General features: G+C 32.9%; 1 protein-coding gene across 2 annotated transcripts in view; it reads right to left on the bottom strand.

The window, feature by feature from the left end:
* Window positions 1-3202, bottom strand: part of LOC126878440 (elongation of very long chain fatty acids protein 1-like) — a 69161-nt gene extending 65959 nt beyond the window's left edge. The window contains exon 1 of one of the 2 annotated variants that reach the window (XM_050659904.1): window positions 3061-3202. In XM_050659904.1, the coding sequence (XP_050515861.1) occupies window positions 3061-3106 (46 nt within the window). In that variant the 5' untranslated portion in view covers window positions 3107-3202. The remainder of the gene's footprint in view (window positions 1-3060) is intronic. The other variant, XM_050659905.1, reaches the window with a different exon arrangement.
* Between the last annotated feature and the right edge of the window lie 14519 nt (window positions 3203-17721).

Here is a 17721-nt window from a genome sequence, read left to right as displayed (position 1 = left end):
ATGCTAGAAACTTTTTGTAAAAACGGAAATAAAGCTTTTTTAAACACTTTAAAAAAGTTATAATGGGCTTTTCCCAAAAAGTGCTTAACTTTTTGGATATTTCACGTCGAAATATTCTATTTGAAATTTGGTGAATATGAATCTATTTTTCATTGGCTATAACTCTGGTTCTACGAGATCCAGAGACCTAACGTGTACACCATTTTTTTACTTCTTTATAGGCTATATTTTTGCTAAGACCATTTTTTTCGACAAAATACTTACTTTTTGAGTTATTTGCGAAAAACCGTCTAAAAATGTGGTTATTTTGTTGAAAAATGAACATATTCACTTGCAAATAACTCGAAAAGTGTTGACTTGGAGAAAAAGCTCTATAGAACAAAAGTTACTTAAAATTAGTCAGTTTACCCACTTCCTTACTTATTTTGGACATATATTTTTTCACCCCCAAGAGGGGGTGAAAGTCACCCCCAGGAAAAAAGCACACATCGGCACAATATCACTTTTTTTCTTTGACATGTAAGCTATACGTATGCCAAATTTCATGTCAATCCAAGCGGTTCTTTAAAATTTAGAGCAAAAACCGTGAAAGAATGGACTATTTAGCAGTTAATTGTTATCAAGCTTTGTTTATTATTCAATAATATGAAACAAATATTATGTAGTAGAGACCTCAGCTCAAATCTTATAAAACGAGTACTAAAGTGATATGTATTTTCTGTTCTTTTGTATGGTGTGGAGACATCGACTCTTAATAAACAATGTCTCAGTAAATTGGAAGCATTTGAAATGTGGACATATCGAAGAATGCTGAGAACCTCCTGGACATACAGATTAACCAAATAAAGAAATAATAACAAAAATAAAGAACGGCAGGGAGATACTGGATTCCATCAAAATAAGAAAACTACAATATTTGAGTCCTATAACACGTGGTGACATATATGAACTCCTAAAATTAATAATGCAGCGAAAGATTCAAGGAAGGCGCAGCATAGGAAGGAGAAAAGTATCCTGGCTGAGAAATCTGAGAGTGGTTTGGATACAGCTGTACTGAAATCTTTCGGGCTGTAGTGTCAAAAATTAGAAGAGAAATGATGATTGCCAAACTTAGTCGCGGAGATTGCACGTAAAGAAAAAGAAGATTAAGCTTTGGGCACCATAGTAGCTTTAAGGGGGTAATAAGGAAGCGTTAGCTGCCACTCCTTTGTCGACCGCCGCCTGGCCAATGGTGTAGAAGAGGTTGCCATAAGTAGCAATAAGGAAACCATTATTTCGCCATATGAATTATTATGCTAAGAAATCCAGACTGTAACTACACATAGTTTCAAAAGTTATGTTACGCTTTGTAAATCCGTATCTTTATCACATATTTAATGGGCCTTTTTTTATAAAAAATATACCTTTTTTGGTTTTTTATTTTATTTGAGTACCCATTTAACTGACCTGGTTTTGCCAAGGTGTAAACATTTGAAAAATTTATTCCGGTGAAATTTTTGAAAACGTGATTAAAAATCAATCGTACTTTAAGTTGGACCGTATAAAAATTATCGATTTTTCGGGTGTTTCTCAGAGTGATGTCTCATCGATATGCAATAGGTTCCTGGAGACAAACTCGATACGGAATAGAGCTCGGTCTGGTTGACCCCGAGTTACCAATGATCGGCAGAATGGATATATCAGAATTTCCATCCGTAGAAATTGTTCTATGTCTGTAACAGCCCTCCAAAGAGAATTCAGGCATGCTACAGGAGTCAGAGTATCGTTGGCTACAATAAGAAGAAGAATTTTAGACTCAGGTTTGAGGAGTCGTCGATCAATAAGAGTTCCTCAGCTACAACCTAGACATGTTTTGAACCGCCTCCAGTGGTCTCAAGAACACATACAGCTCACAGCTCATCCAACAGTTTTGGAATTCTGTGCTTTTTTCAGACGAGACCAGAATCTGTTTAAATAGTGATAACCGGCGAATTCGTGTGTGGCTAGTTGTGCAGCTCTTGTTGACTCTCGCCACACACGAATTCGCCGGTTATCACTGTTTAAACAGATTCGGGTCTCGTCTGAAAAAAGCACAAAATTCCAAAATTGTTGGGGGAGCTGTATGTGTTCTTGAGCCCACTGGAGGCGGTACAAAACATGTCTAGGTTGTAGCTGAGGAACTCTTATTGGTCGACGACTCCTCAAACCTGAGTCTAAAATTCTTCTTCCTATTGTAGCCAACGATACTCTGACTCCTGTAGCATGCCTGAATTCTCTTTGGAGAGCTGGTACAGACATAGAACAATTTCTACGGATGGAAATTCTGATATATCCATTCTGCCGATCATTGGTAACTCGGGGTCTACCAGACCGAGCTCTATTCCGTATCGAGTTTGTCTCCAGGAACCTATTCCATATCCGTGAGACATCACTCTGAGAAACACCCACTCTTTCCTCGACGAACCGCTGTGAATGGCCTTCTTCAACTAAATCGATAATTTTTATACGGTCCAACTCAGAAATTAAAGTACGATTCATTTTTAATTACGTTTTCAAAAATTTCACCAGAATAATTTTTTCAAATGTTTACACCTTGGCAAAACCAGGTCAATTAAATGGGTATTCAAATAAAATAAAAAACCAAAAAAGGTATATTTTTTATAAAAAAAGGCCAATTAAATATGTGATAAAGATACGGATTTATAAAAGCGTAAACATCGTGAATACGAGGGGTGATGCATAACTTTTGAAACTATGTGTATAACAAAATTGTGAAATCGGTACACACCTGAGAGACCGCAGACGTTCTGATACAAGTAGCGTCTCTTTGTAAAGACAATGAAGTCGCCTTTACTAAGTAACAAGACACTTACTCAACACACACATACACTACATATCACTCGTTAGGTACTAATTACGTAGCTAAACGTTCCAAATCAAGGCCAGAAAAGAAAAAATACTATAATAAAACACGCTTGATGCTATTTATATCATAATCAAATAACTTTTTTTGCATAACTCCAACCAGCTGTTAGACGTAAACTCTCTTTTAACTTATAATCAAAATAACAAGGTTCTTACCAATGTTGCCAGTTAAATCATTTACAATATCACTAATAATCGTCATTTCTAGAAAAAATATTTACTAACCGAAATCACTTATGAATTTCTCACAAATGAAGTTCAATTGCAGCTAACAAAAAATTGCAGTCATGCAATTTATAAATATTTACAGTTTTATTAAAAATTATAATTTTTTTTCCATTTTGTATGCAAGTATTTCTTTTGATTTGCATGTTCATTTGTTTTGAACTTTGCGTTTAAGTTTAATTATTATTTTATAGGCCAGGATAATATGGCAAAAATATACCCTATTCGTGACACTTCAACAGGCAGGGTACTGAAGCGATTTTTGGACAGGAAATACCTATAAGAACAAATTGTAACAATTTTCTGCGTAGGATCTGGCGGCAATTTTTATTTATAAACAATTTAGTGTCAAAAACGGCCTTTTTCCCTTCTTTTTTCAAATGAATGGAAAGCAGGTGCACTTATGGTTTATTAGTACAAACATTTTCGAGAACATGAAAATGACGTATTATAAAGGTTGATATACTCATTTGTTGCTGATATACAACAGGTTGATAATAAAGGTTGATATACAACAACGAGCTTTATCAACTTTATAAGGAAACGCCCCTGTCAGACTTCATTAGATTACAAAGATTGCAATGGGCCGGACATGTGATAAGAATGGGAGAGGATAGGCTACCAAAACGAGCACTGAATGCTAGAATGCAAGGAAAGAGACCGGTTGGGAAGCCACGAAAGCGCTGGGAAGACACAGTAAACAGCGACGCACAAGCCCTTTTAGGAGTCCGTGTATGGAGAAGAGCAGCCACAGACAGGTAAGGGTGGAGGCAAAAAATAAAGGAGGCCAGGGCTCAATTTGGGCTGTAGTGCCGTAGAAGAAGAAGATACTCATTTGTTGTTAGTATAATTGCAGAAAAGGTCAAAATTGCAAAAAAAATTATTTCGCAATAACTATTGTAAAAATTAGTGTATAGTTTTGAATTTTTTGTCAGTCTACTGAGGATTCGTTAGTGCTTAATTTTTACAAAAATTGAAAAGCGATTCATTCAATTGTTTAAATTTTATTTAAATTGTTTGTCCCAGAGAACTTTGTTTTGCAATAACATAAGTCAGAAAAAATGATTTTAGAACCATTCTACAGGCGTCATATGAAAGAGCATGAACTAAACTTTCAAATTGATTTAAAAAACGTAATTAAAATATGCATTTATTAGTAATATGCATTATTCAATTCTTCCTTATAAACTTTTTGAATAGGTTTTTTTCAAAAAAATCTATTTTTTTGCCGTTTTTGAGGTGCACAACTACCAAGTAATGTTATGTATATAATAACTAATAAAAGGTTGCAATAAATATAGGATATATAATTTATTATATAAAAAAATAAAAAGTTTATAAGTAAAATTTGACGATACTTTTGCATAATTATTTATTACTAATAAATGCATCTTTTAATTCACCTTTTTTAAACCAATTTGAAGTTATGGCTCATGCTCTTTCATTGGACACCTGTGGAATGGTTTTAACATAATTTTTTTCTGACTTATGTTACTGCAAAAAAAAAAGAATGTGTGTGTACTTTTTACGCACGTAAGAAGTTATGCTTCTATTATATGAGTTCTTAAAAATAAGTATACTTTAAACAGTTTGTTTTAATTTTTTTAACCCGGGAGTAGTCGCGCTCACTTCTGTAACGTCGATAGTCGCATGTGAGATTCTATCTCAAAATACAAATTTAAAACAAATTTTTATTTTATACTATTTTTATCTACTTTTTATAATGAAAATATGTATTTCTAACAATTTTATTAAAAAAACCTGTGTTAACGACCACCTGCCAACATCGGCCACCTGTCCTAACATCATCATCATCATTTGGCTCTACAACTCTATGTGAGTCTTGGCCGCGTTTACTATTTCCCTCCATTGTTGTCGGTCCTGAGCAGCTATTTCCCATTGCTGTACTCCCATTTTGCGTAGATCGCTGGCTACTGCGTCCTTCCATCTCTTTCTTGGGCGACCAACTGACCTTTTTCCAACGGGCCTTTCCCAGAATGTGGCGTTTAGAAGTCTTTCGTCACTTGATCTTAGTACGTGACCCGCCCATCGTATTCTGTTTGATTTAATGTAGCGTACCTGTCCTAACGGTCAGTTTAAAAATTTCCCAAAAGAATTATATGTAGACTACAAAAACTGGCAATACCGTCCACCTTTCTACATCGGCCAATAGTTCTTTCATTTTTATTGGCCGTTACTGACAAATTTTACTGTACAGTAAAACCTGTGTTAACGGCCACCTGCCAACATCGGCTACTTCTCCTAACGGCCAGTTTAATAATTTCCCAAATCAATTATATCTAGACTACAAAAATTGGCAATAGCGGTCACCTTTCTATAGCGGCCACCTTTCTATATTGGCCAATAGTTCTTTCATTTTTAGTGGCCGTTACTAACAGGTTTTACTGTATTACGAAAAAGGATGAAATGTGAGATTCTATCTAACGGCGCGACTACTCGCGGGTTAAAGCTAATTGGCTCTCCCCAAAGCCATAAATTCCACAAAAAGAAGAAGAAGAAAAAACAAAAAATTCCTACGCATTACTACACTCTTCCTCGAGGCACTTACGAAATTTTTTCAAAATTGCAAAATTTTTCATCAAGTTATCGCGAAAAAGGATAAAAATTGAGATTCTATCTCACCGCGCGACTACTCGCGGGTTAAACACCAAACTAATTTTGTGCTTACCGCTTTCAAAAAAAATAAAAAAAAGTATAAGATTGCTCCGGACTCGAACTCAAGACCTCTCGAATCTCTGACCGAATGCTATACCAAATACGCTACGAGGACTATGTCTGTATCGGTTCTGACGTACCTAATGACACTTCACGGTAACAAACAGACAAGTATAATAAATATATAATAAAACGTTTTAATAATATTTATCGTACTCCTGAGGAAGACAAATCCAAAGACACAAAAATTATAATAAATATATTTACTAAAAAGACTAATATATCCTTTTCACACCTTTTCTTGCACTGATATATTTATACATAACTTGAAAGATTCAGCAACTAAACGCCATACTGTCTGTGTGCGCATGCTCGCAGTATTATGAAATTTTACTCTCAATCGCGCCTAAAGAAGTACAACTTCAAAAAGCTCTCTGGGATAAACAATTTGAATAAAATTTAAACAATGGAACGAATCGCTTTGAAATTTTTACAATAGTTATTGCGAAATTAATTTTTTTTTGCAATTTCGACCTTTTTTCGCAATTATAATAAAGTTGAGGATATCAATCTTTATAATATGCCATTTTAAAACCCTTTCAATGCTCTCGAAGATGTTTGTACTAAAATAACATTAGTTCCACTGTTTTCCATTGATTTAAAAAAAAAGAAAAAAGACCGTTTTTTATCACTAAATGAAAATGGCCGCCAGATACTACGCAGGAAATAATTAAAATTTGTTCTTATATTATGTATTACCTCTCGAAAAAACGCTTCAGTACCCTGGCTATTAAAATGTCATGGAAAAAATCTTACCCTGGACTATTAAGACGTGAATGTATTTTTAAGTACAATTCAGGCCCACAACGTACCAATTTAGAGAAGAAGACTTTAACATTGTACTGTCATTATTTTTGTGGTTAGTTTCTAAATCACAATAGTTATTGCATAATTATTTTTTTGCAATTTCGACATTTTTTCGTAGATTACATTAACAATAATATAAATCAAAAATGAATAACCATTTTCAATTTCGTTGCAAAACGAAAATACAGACGAACCATATTCTAGTCCAATCAGAGAGTGCTGCAAGCACCTCTACCGGTTTCGAAACTTATTAGTCTCTCATCAGGAGGCACATATGCTGCTCTCCCTGATCCAACCAAAACAAATCCCAGCGTGCAGTCCCGGATTGCAACGAACGAAATGACATAGATGCCCTAGCGGCAACTGCTAGCAAAAAAAACCAGAGAAGGTTCCCATTGTTTTCATTCTGGTGGGATGTAGAATAGCATTATGTTGTTTTATATGCCATTAGAGTGAAAACTTAGTCTTTTTTTCTAATAATATAAATGAGTATATCAACGCCATTGCAATAGAAGCAATATTGCCATAGAGGCAATACGCCATTTATAGAAGAAGACTTTAACATTGTACTGTCATTATTTTTGTTGTTAGTTTCTAAATCACAATAGTTATTGCAAAATTATTTTTTTGTAATTTCGACCTTTTTTCGTAAATTACATTAGTAACAATAAATGAGCATATCAACCTTTATTTTAATGCTTTTCCATGCTCTCGAAGATGTTTGTACTAAAAAAAACATTAGTGCCGCAGTCTTACATTGATTTAAAAAAAAAGAAAAAAGATCGTTTTTTGTCACTAAATTGTGTAAAAATAGAAATGGCCGCCAGATCCTACGCAGAAAATAGTTACAATTTGTTCCTGGCTGTTGAAGTGTCATGGAAAAGACCTTATTACTCTGGACTATAAACACGTGAATGTATTTTTAAGTACCCACAACGTACCAATTTATAGAAGGAGACTTTAACATTGTACTGTCATTATTTTTGTGGTGAGTTTCATAGAGGTATATAATTAACATAGAGTGAGCCTACCTTCCGCGCGTCCTGACGACAAGATTTCTTGGACTGGTTTGCGGTATCTCTGTCTAGCACATTGTATCGAGAAACTAAGATGACATCAAGTGTGCGTATAGGCAGGACTACTGTCGCATATTTACTATGCGTAAGAGTGAAACAGCACTGAGCCAAATAAAAAAGATGATGTCGTCACTTCGCTCTGAATGACACTATATCTATGATAATATATAAATCTATGTAATATTTCCATTATTTAAAAAATTTAGAATAATTTTGGCAAGAAGTGTCTTTTTAATTATGTATTATAAGTTTATTATAATATAAGTTTATTATATTATTATAATATGTACATATCATAATAAGTTTTAAATATATATATCATAAATGAAGCCAGAAATCACGCATATTAGAAACAATAAATGATTTAGAACGAGAAAAGTTGAAATGGTGCAGTCAGGTTGGCACACTTTAAATAAATTGCTTAGTATTGGTTTTAGGTACAAGTTAGTAAGATTGTAATAAAACCATGTAAAAATAAAACAAAAATAAAAATAATGTTAATTTTATTAAAAAATATATTATTTTATAAAAATACAAAGACCATAATATTATAATTGTTCAGATTGCCAGTTAATATTTTCGTCAACAGAACTTGACAAATAAATTCATCCGTTTCTTTAAGACCAGTCAAATCTTAATAGTTCGTTTACTCACGATAAAATATTTCAAAACCTTCTGTAGGCCTGTATCCCGAGTATCAAAAAAGTTTATTAATAGCAAGCTGAAAATTTGTTAATAGCTTAACGGGGTCTAGTCGGACAAACTTTGATGTACGGGAACACTGAAACAGTTTTAATTGTGCAACGTGATTTTTATTGTGGAACGTGTCATCTTGACAAGTTTATGATGGTGAAAACTAGCAGGTTGTTTTTAAATTTACAATAGCAAACTTTATATAATATATGAAAAAAAAAATTTGTCTGACAGATATTATTTAGCATTTTAATAAGTCCAACACGTAGAACATGTCAAATGACAGGGATTATGTTGGTGGTAAATAGTGGTCTGATTTTTGCATGAGAGTTTAACGAAAGGGTTACAAATCAATTGGAAGTTCTGTCCGACAAAATACATCGGACGTTTTCGTAGTCTGACGTTCGAAACCTGGAATCTGTTCCACAAATAAAACTTCCCCTGTTCCAGTGTTCCCGTACATCAAAGTTTGTCCGACTAGACTCCGTTAAGCTATTAACAAATTTTTAGCTTGCTATTAATAAACTTTTTTTGGGTACGCAGGATCCAGGCCTATTCGCATTCTAAAAAACCGCTACAATTTATATGGAATTTTGCACTTGAGCTTATATTATCTTCTTTATAATAAGCCTTCCTTTTCAAGCGAGCGGCATGCAGCCCCAAAATGACATGGGACTGACCACGATTTGGTGAATGACTAATTTAGTTCTTACTTAATTTCTATCTCATTGAAGTTTAGGTTTCTTATGGTTTGGATTGAAGTGATTTTATCCCAATATACTGTAAGGTTCTAACTACGTGGGTTATACCTCTTTGAAATCCACTATCCACTTAATATCATGAAGAGGTCAACATTAGCTAAGGTGTCTCCTCTTCACCACCACAAAGACAATCATGGAGATCTCTACTCTTGCTAGCTCTTCTCAAAGGTAGTTGGGCTAATCCCTAAGACAAATAGTGGTAGCAATAACGAACGCAAAGGAGATCAAAGCATAAGAAGAAAATTTAAATAAACAGTCTATTTAAGCACTAAATTCTTACACTTTAAAAACTCTACGTTACAGCAAATCCGGTACAAAATGGCCGAAGGCCTGAAAAAGGTGACTGAAGGTCCAAATAAAATTGATTGGCTGAAGGCACAAAGATAAAAATGTGGCTGAAGGCCCAAATGTAAATTGGTCGCTGAAGGACGAAGGTCCAAAGGTGGCTGAAGGCCCTAATATTTAAAGAAAAATGTCCGCATGAAACACATAACTTGCATTTCCATGTAGAGCTTCTAGAGAGAAAGTCGACGGTGTTTCAGATCTGGAATGCAGCCGGTGGAATGTAGGCTTTATCGCTGGTTAATTTTTCCAAAAAGAGGAGCCATAATGCAGGCTTTATTGCTGGTTCATTTTTCTAAGGCGAGGAGCCGAAATGCAGGCTTTATCGCCGGTTCATTTTTCTAAGACAATGAGCCGAGCAAGATCAGGAAGTCCCAAGATCCAAGTTACAGTATGACGAAAAGTATGTACTTATGTCGATTTATATTTGGAGCATATTGGAGCATTTGACGACGAAAGAAACTTATTGTGTTCGGGACGAAATACATATTTAAAGAGTCTAAGTCGCAAAAAGTACGTAGGGATATCGATATAATATATTAAGTATGGAGAACGGTAAGGGTTTTATACCGATCGAAGACAATTGTTTGGAGGAGGAGCGTCTTTTAACTTTGAAACTACAATATTTAACATTTGACGAAGAAGAGCTAACATATAATAAAGTATAGCTCGATTACTATTAGTCTTAAAGAAAATTAAAAAAAAAACTATTTTGTTTATTTTTCAAAAGGTACATTTTTGTTAAGTAAAGTTGTTTTGATAAAACGCAAACTTTTGGAGTTATTAGCAGAAAACTTATTAAAAACAATGATTTTTTCGATATAAAACTAACACTTTCGATAGCGAATAGATCGAAAACTATTAATTTTATCAAAAAAATGTATAGAACGTTTTTGGCGTCGAATGAATGTTTTTAGCAACTTTTGCGGTCAAAATATAATAAAAATTTCCAACCCCGAGAGGGGGTGGCAACCATCCCCATGGTAAAAGCGCCTTTCGGCATCATACAGATTTTGATCCTTGGACTATCCACTACTTATTCTCAAATTTTCAAGCAAATCGATCCATTCTGTAAAAATTGCGAGGTTTTGTCCTATTTTAAGCTTCATTACTTTGGACTAAATAAGGAAAAATTGCTCCACTTATTCTCAAAATGTTGTCATTGGGAAATTGCCACTCGAGCCCTGCGGGATTTTCTGTCCAGTGCCAGACAACAAGTTTTCGAAAAATTGTCGCATTATTGTCAATTTATTCTCACTCTCTTGTGATATAAATGCCGATAATATTGTTTGGTAATTTTGAATCCGTATAATAATATTTTTAAGTTACGAATATTTTTTAAGCGGCTGAAGTTCTTTGAGATAACTTTAGCTATAATCTTATCTGTACAAAACTGTCTGCGCATATTAATTACAATAATGCTAATAAGCCAGATTTATAATTACCAAGACACAGCCTCAAACATTTTTTCTTTTGGGTTTCAATTTTATCAAAATATCCTATTGACAGGTAAATTTCTTTGTAGTTGACATAGATAAGCCTAGAGAATAGTAATAAAATCTAGTGTAAATTCGAGATGGCGCCTACAAATGTTTAGAGAAGCGTGAGAGGTGTATCACAGCACATCATCTGCAAAATGAAATCTTACTCTGTGGAGGTACTATCTGTTCTAGACCTGCATAATATATTGTACAATGAAAAGGGAACTGGACTTAACCCATTTAGCGCCAAAGGTGCGAAAACGAACCATTTTTTGTAGAATTTTTTTTTGAAAACTCGTTAATTTTTTTTTAATCTTTGTATTTTTTTAGCAACCAGAAGAGATAAGTGTAACTAAATTTTATTTTGTTTAATTTCCAAACTCATGCTTTCATCACAAAAATATTTTCTAAATGTCCGACATTTTCAATCCTTCGGCACAACTTTATTTTTACTGTAGTAATTTTATTGGCATAACACTTTTGTGGTCAAATAAATTAAAACATTATTTTTTTAACCTATTTGTACACCAATTGTTATAAAAACACAAAAAAAATTTTCTGAGTCATCAAATCTCGTGTTTGAAAATAATGGTTCGATAACGAACCATTGGAGGACGTCGACATAATATAATCCTGTCTGATCAGGAATAAGTTCAAGGTGATGCACAGGCAGTAATTTGTTGGGATATTTCTTTATTATGTGTAAAAACACGTATCCACTATACTTGCGCCTCGAGCTCCTGCAACTGCTCCACATAGTGGACATGTTTGGCGCTCCCGGACTGTGCAATTGTGCGCACTCTGCCTCGGCGCTCCAATCTGTGGCGGTTTATATGTAAGGGAGAGCATACTGTATCGATTGGAGCAGTTGCAGGGAGCGTGGAGCGCAAGAAGTTCGTGAACATAGTGGATGGTTGGCGCTCTCGGACCATGCAACAGTGTGCGCTCCGCCTCAACGGTCAAATAGGTGGCGGTTTATATGTAACGGAGCACATGCATGTAGATGGGAGCAGTCGCAGGGAGCGCGGAGCGCAAGAGGTTTGTAAACATAGTGAATGGTAGGCACTTCCGGACCGTGCAACAGTGCGTGCTCCGCCTCGGCGTTCCAATTGGTGTCGGTTTATATGTAGAGGAGCGCATACCGTATCGATTGGAGCAGTTGCAGGGAGCGCGAAGTGCAAGAGGTTCGTGAACATAGTGGATGATTGGCGCTCCCAGACCGTGCAACTGTGCGCCAACGATCGTGCGGAATTGCCTCGGTGGTCCAATATTACGAACGTGGTGGATACATACCTTTTGAAAGACGGGTATTCTGGTATTCAGTTTTGTTATAATCTAGGGGGGGAGGGGGCTACATAAGAGAGGTTGTGTAGTGTTGTAGAAAATATGTCGATTTGTCGAATTGATGCAACTGACATAGTGCAAGATACAGGATTGGAAAGTGTAAACTGGAAATATCTAAAATAATTTTTAAAAAATATAGAGGGCCATTCGACTTTGTTTTTGAGAAAGAAGCTGAAGAAGGTGTAGGAAATGTTCTAACCATACTATTTTTGTTTATCAAAAATCCAGGTCCATTTACACTCTAAATGTTTTGAGATTTTTCTCAAAAAATAAAATTGTCTATTTCAATTTTTATATCTCATTTCCGCCAAAGGTTCGAAAACGCACCATTTTGTTGTTGTGACACCTGCCATTATCAAAGTGTAAAAAAAAATTTTTACGAATGTTTAAGTTTATTTTACTCTAGTTAATCAAATATATTACATATTATTGCAGCATTTCTTTGCTTGGCGGTTAATGGGTTAAAATACTACCATGTAGTGTACCTATATTCGTCAGCCTTAGTGTTAAAATATTCTCATTTATTTTTCTCCTATACAAAGATACAATGAAATTTAAAAGTTATCTGCCATTTCAAGCTATAAATTATTTTATAAGGAACATCTTTGTAAGAATTATTATTATCGAGATTTATGTTATCGAACGTAACGTTATGTTTCCAAATGTTACAGCTGTTGACACTTGATTTGCGATGTCGTCGGCCTAATGAGAAAAGTGTATAAGTCCAAAATACCTGATTTTACAGGAGAGACAAAAAACTAACTGTGCATAACTTCAATTTTACAAATAGTCTGGGCTGATTATCGGAGAATAGGCCATTTTTGGGAAAAGTCATTTACCAGCAATTTTATTGCTGGAACCGAATCTTATGATTGTATATATTAATAATATAGGTATGCAAAGTCCACAGAGAGTGTTTTACTTTTTTTATAAACAAAATGGCGCCCGAAAATCGTGTTTTTTTCAATTTTTGCTCTATAACTCCAAATATTTTAACTTTACACCAAAAACACTCAAATAAAAATTCACCGAAATTAAATTCTGCATAGAGACTTGTTTTTTCCGATTAACATCGATGAAAACTTTCCCCGAAAAAAGCGGGTTTTTCAACAAAATCTTTAATTTTCAACTAAACTTTTAGATAAGTAATTGTTAATCGATAATTAAATAACTTGGTAATGTAAAAGCCCTTTTCGTATAGATTATAATTACAGAAGCCAATGAAAATTGAACGAACAGTTTAGAAACAATTGAATTGTTAATTAAAAAATTTACGGTCGCTATAATAACGACAATAATTATGATGCATAAGAATAACTATGATTTTTTTATAAAAATACACTATACGCTGTGAGCTCGTACGTAGAGGGGATATTTACAAATTCGCGAACGCCAGTATAATCTAGGCTGATTATCGGAGAATAGGCCATTTTTGGGAAAGGTTATTTACCAGCAATTTTATTGCTGGAATCGAATTATAAGATCCTATATATTAATAATATAGGTATGCAAAGTCCTCAGATAGTGTGCTACCTTTTTTATAAACAAAATGGCGCCCAAAAATCGTGTTTTTTTCAATTATTGCTCTATAACTCCGAAGATTTTAATTTTACAACAAAAACACCCAAATAAAAATTCACTGTGATTAAATTCTGCATAGAGACGTGCTTTTCCCGATCTGCTCGGATGAAAATTTTCCTCGGAAAATGCGGGTTTTCCCAACAAAATCTTTAATTTTCAAATAAAGTTTTAGATAAGTAATTAGCTACCAATAATTAAATAATTTGGTGACTTAAAAGCTTTCTTAGCTTAGATTATAGTTCCAGAAGCTGATGAAAATTAAAAGAATATTTTAGCAACAATTCAATTGTTAATTAATAATTTACGGCCGCAATAATAACCAAAATAACTATGATACACTGATCAAACTTTGGAATCTTATAAAGATGAGATGCCTATTTAACATTTTGTCGACAAAATATAACTTTTTAGACAAAATAGTTATAAACAAATTAACGTTTCTCAGAAAGTTTTTATTATATTGTAATTTTAAAAAATAGCTAAAATGCGCATTTCAAATATCTTGAAAATCAATGCTTTAATACTTTTTTGCAACCATTTGCAAAAAAGTTATGAAACAGCAAAGTAAACATACGATTTCTACGGTGTTTATAATTTGTTTTAATTCTTTCAAAGCGTAGAAGTGAGTTTAAAGTACCAGCTAATTATTTACAAAATACCGATTATCAGTTTAATGCTTATATTTTAATTAAATATTATAAACATATTTTTTTGTAATTTACACGCGCGAAAGTAGAATAATACAGCACTGTAACCAAAATTTTCACTCGGAGCGACGACGGGCCGCGCGAGACTTACACTTTTATAAATAATGCATGCTGCGTGTCAGTCGCTTCGAGTGAACATTTAAGCTCCGACTCTGTATCAGGCCTACTTTTGCGCTAAAAATTACAAAAAAAGTATTGTTAATCTTTGATTAAAATATAACCATTGCACTAATTTTTGACATTCTTTGTGAGTAATTATATTATACCACAGACTCACTTTTAAGCTTTGAAACAATTAAAACAAATTATAAACAACGGAGAAAACGTATATTTACTTTGCTGTTTCATAACTTTTTTGCAAATGGTTGGAAATTTTTTTTAAAGCATTCATTTTCAACACCTATGAAACACGCATTTTAAGTATTTTATAAAATTAGAATATAATAAACAATTTCCGAGAAATGTTCATTTTTTATAACAATTTTTTTTAAACATTTAAAGATTATGCAAAAAAATGAAAAATTTATATTTTGTCGACAAAATATTAAATAGGCATCACACCTTTATAATCTTTCTAAGTTTAATCAATGTCTCATGATTATTTTGGTTGTTATTGCGACTGTAAATTGTTAATTAACAATTGAATTGTTGCTAAAATATTCGTTTCATTTTCACCGGCTTCTGAATTTATAATCTATACCAAGAAATCTTTTATTTCACAAAGCTATATAATTATTGATGAATAATTACTGGCCAAAAAAATTTATTTGAAAATTCGAGATTTTGTTGGGAAAACCCACATTTTCCGAGGAAAATTTTCGTCGGAGCAAATCGGAAAAAACAAACTTCTATGTAGAATTAAATTGGGGTGAATTTTTATTTGAGTGTTTTTGGTGTAAAGTTAAAATCTTCGGAGTTATAGAGCAATAATTGAAAAAAATAAGATTTGTCGGCGCCATTTTGTTTATAAAAAAAGTAGCACACTATCTGCGGACTTTGCATACCTATTATAATAATATATAGGATCTTATAATTCGATTCCAGCAATAAAATTGCTGGTAAATAACTTTTCTTTGTACTTTACTAAGAATACCAGCGTATTATAACTATTTTTTTTTCAAAATTTAAAGATTATGCAAAAAAAAGAAAAATTTATATTTTGTCGATAAAATATTAAGTAAGCATCTCATCTTTATAATCTTTATAAGTTTGATCATTGTATCATGATTATTTTGGTTATTATTGCGATCGAAAATTGTTAATTAACAATTGAATTGTTGCTAAAATATTCGTTTAATTTTCACCGGCTTCTGGAATTACAATCTATACCAAGAAAGCTTTGATGTCACTAAGTTATTTAATTATTGATTAATAATTACTTACCTAAAACTTTATTTGAAAATTAAAGTTTTTGTTAGGAAAACCCGCATTTTCCGAGGAAAATTTTCGTCGGAGCAAATCGTGAAAAACATATCCCTATGCAGAATTTAATTGTGGTGAATTTTTATTTGAGTGTTTTTGTTGAAAAGTTAAAATCTTTGGAGTTATAGAGAAATAATTGAAAAAAATACGATTTGTCGGCGCCATTTTGTTTATAAAAAAAGTAGCACACTATCTGCGGACTTCGGATTCCAGCAATAAAATTGCTGGTAAATAACTTTTCCATGAATTTTGCTAATTAGCCCAGAGTAGTAGTGACAAGTTTGTAAACGTTTACTGGAAATTTGACATAAATGTCAAAGTGATTAATTTAAAATTAAAATTAAAAACATTAATTATAAACAATATTAGTTGGTCAAAGCTGTGATATATATTTTTACCTTAAATATACTTACGTTTTAAATACTGAATTTAAGTTTTTTTAATGTTCCGTAATATCTAATTATAAATAATCTATTCTAATCTTAGCGCCATCTACACGATTATTGTCAAAGTATCCGAAGTAAGAAATTGATATTTTATCAATAGAACGTCAAAATGATTAGAAAAATCTTAAAAAAATCGATTACAATTTAATTACTTTTTTGCGTTGTAAATATTAAGCGATAACAATTAAATAATAAATTTAAAAATTACCGGTAAAAGTTGAATTAGTAACCGCTAGGAGCGACACCAGCGAAGCTCAGAGCGTATACCTATCTAATGTACTTTACGGAATTGAAATTGCACTATTTAAGCGGCTTCAGGAATATTTTAAATTTATAAAGAATTTTTTGGCTTATAAACAAATAGAATATCTCGGGAAATAATAAACTAAATGAAATTATAAAAACGGTATTCGAAAAACAGTGGCACGACGCTTCTTTTAAAGGGAAAAACGTTTAATTGTGATGAGTAGTTCCTGAGATACAACCGGTCAAAGTGGACCGGAATTTACGGCAAAGACATAAACAATAGCATCATAATTTTCAAACTATCACCTTTTTTTTTGTCGTCTTTCTCCACACCAATTTTCATATCCTTAAAATACTCATAACATATATTATTATAATAAAAACTATCGATAATACGTGTGAAAATTGCAAAAAATAGCAAAATTCCTATCAAAAATTAGGTTGGAGAAAATGTAACCCTCAAAGTTCAAAATCGGTATACGTTAAAAAAATGCATTTTCTTTTTTTGTTCCCAAGTAATTCGAGTAGAGCCATCGAACTAACGCATTATTAAATGTCAAACTTTTTTTTTTCAATTTTTGCTCTATAACTCCAAATATTTTAAATTTACACCAAAAACACTTGAATAAAAATTCACCGCAATTAAATTCTGCATAGAGACGTGTTTTTCCTGATTCACTTCGAAGAAAACTTTCCCCGGAAAAAGCGGGTTTTTCCAACAAAATCTTTAATTTTCAACTAAAATTTTAGATAAGTAATTGTTAATCAATAATTAAATAACTTGGTAATGAAAAAGCCCTTTTCGTAAAGATTATAATTCCAGAAGCCGATGGAAATATAATAAACAGTTTAGCAACAATTGAATTGTTAATTAAAAATTTACGGTCGGTATAATAACGACAATAATTATGATGCATAAGAATAACTATGATTTTTTCATAAAAAGACAC

Source organism: Diabrotica virgifera, chromosome 8 (assembly GCF_917563875.1).
Source record: "Diabrotica virgifera virgifera chromosome 8, PGI_DIABVI_V3a".
Lineage (NCBI taxonomy): Eukaryota > Metazoa > Arthropoda > Insecta > Coleoptera > Chrysomelidae > Diabrotica > Diabrotica virgifera.
This window is presented reverse-complemented; position numbering and strand designations above follow the sequence as displayed.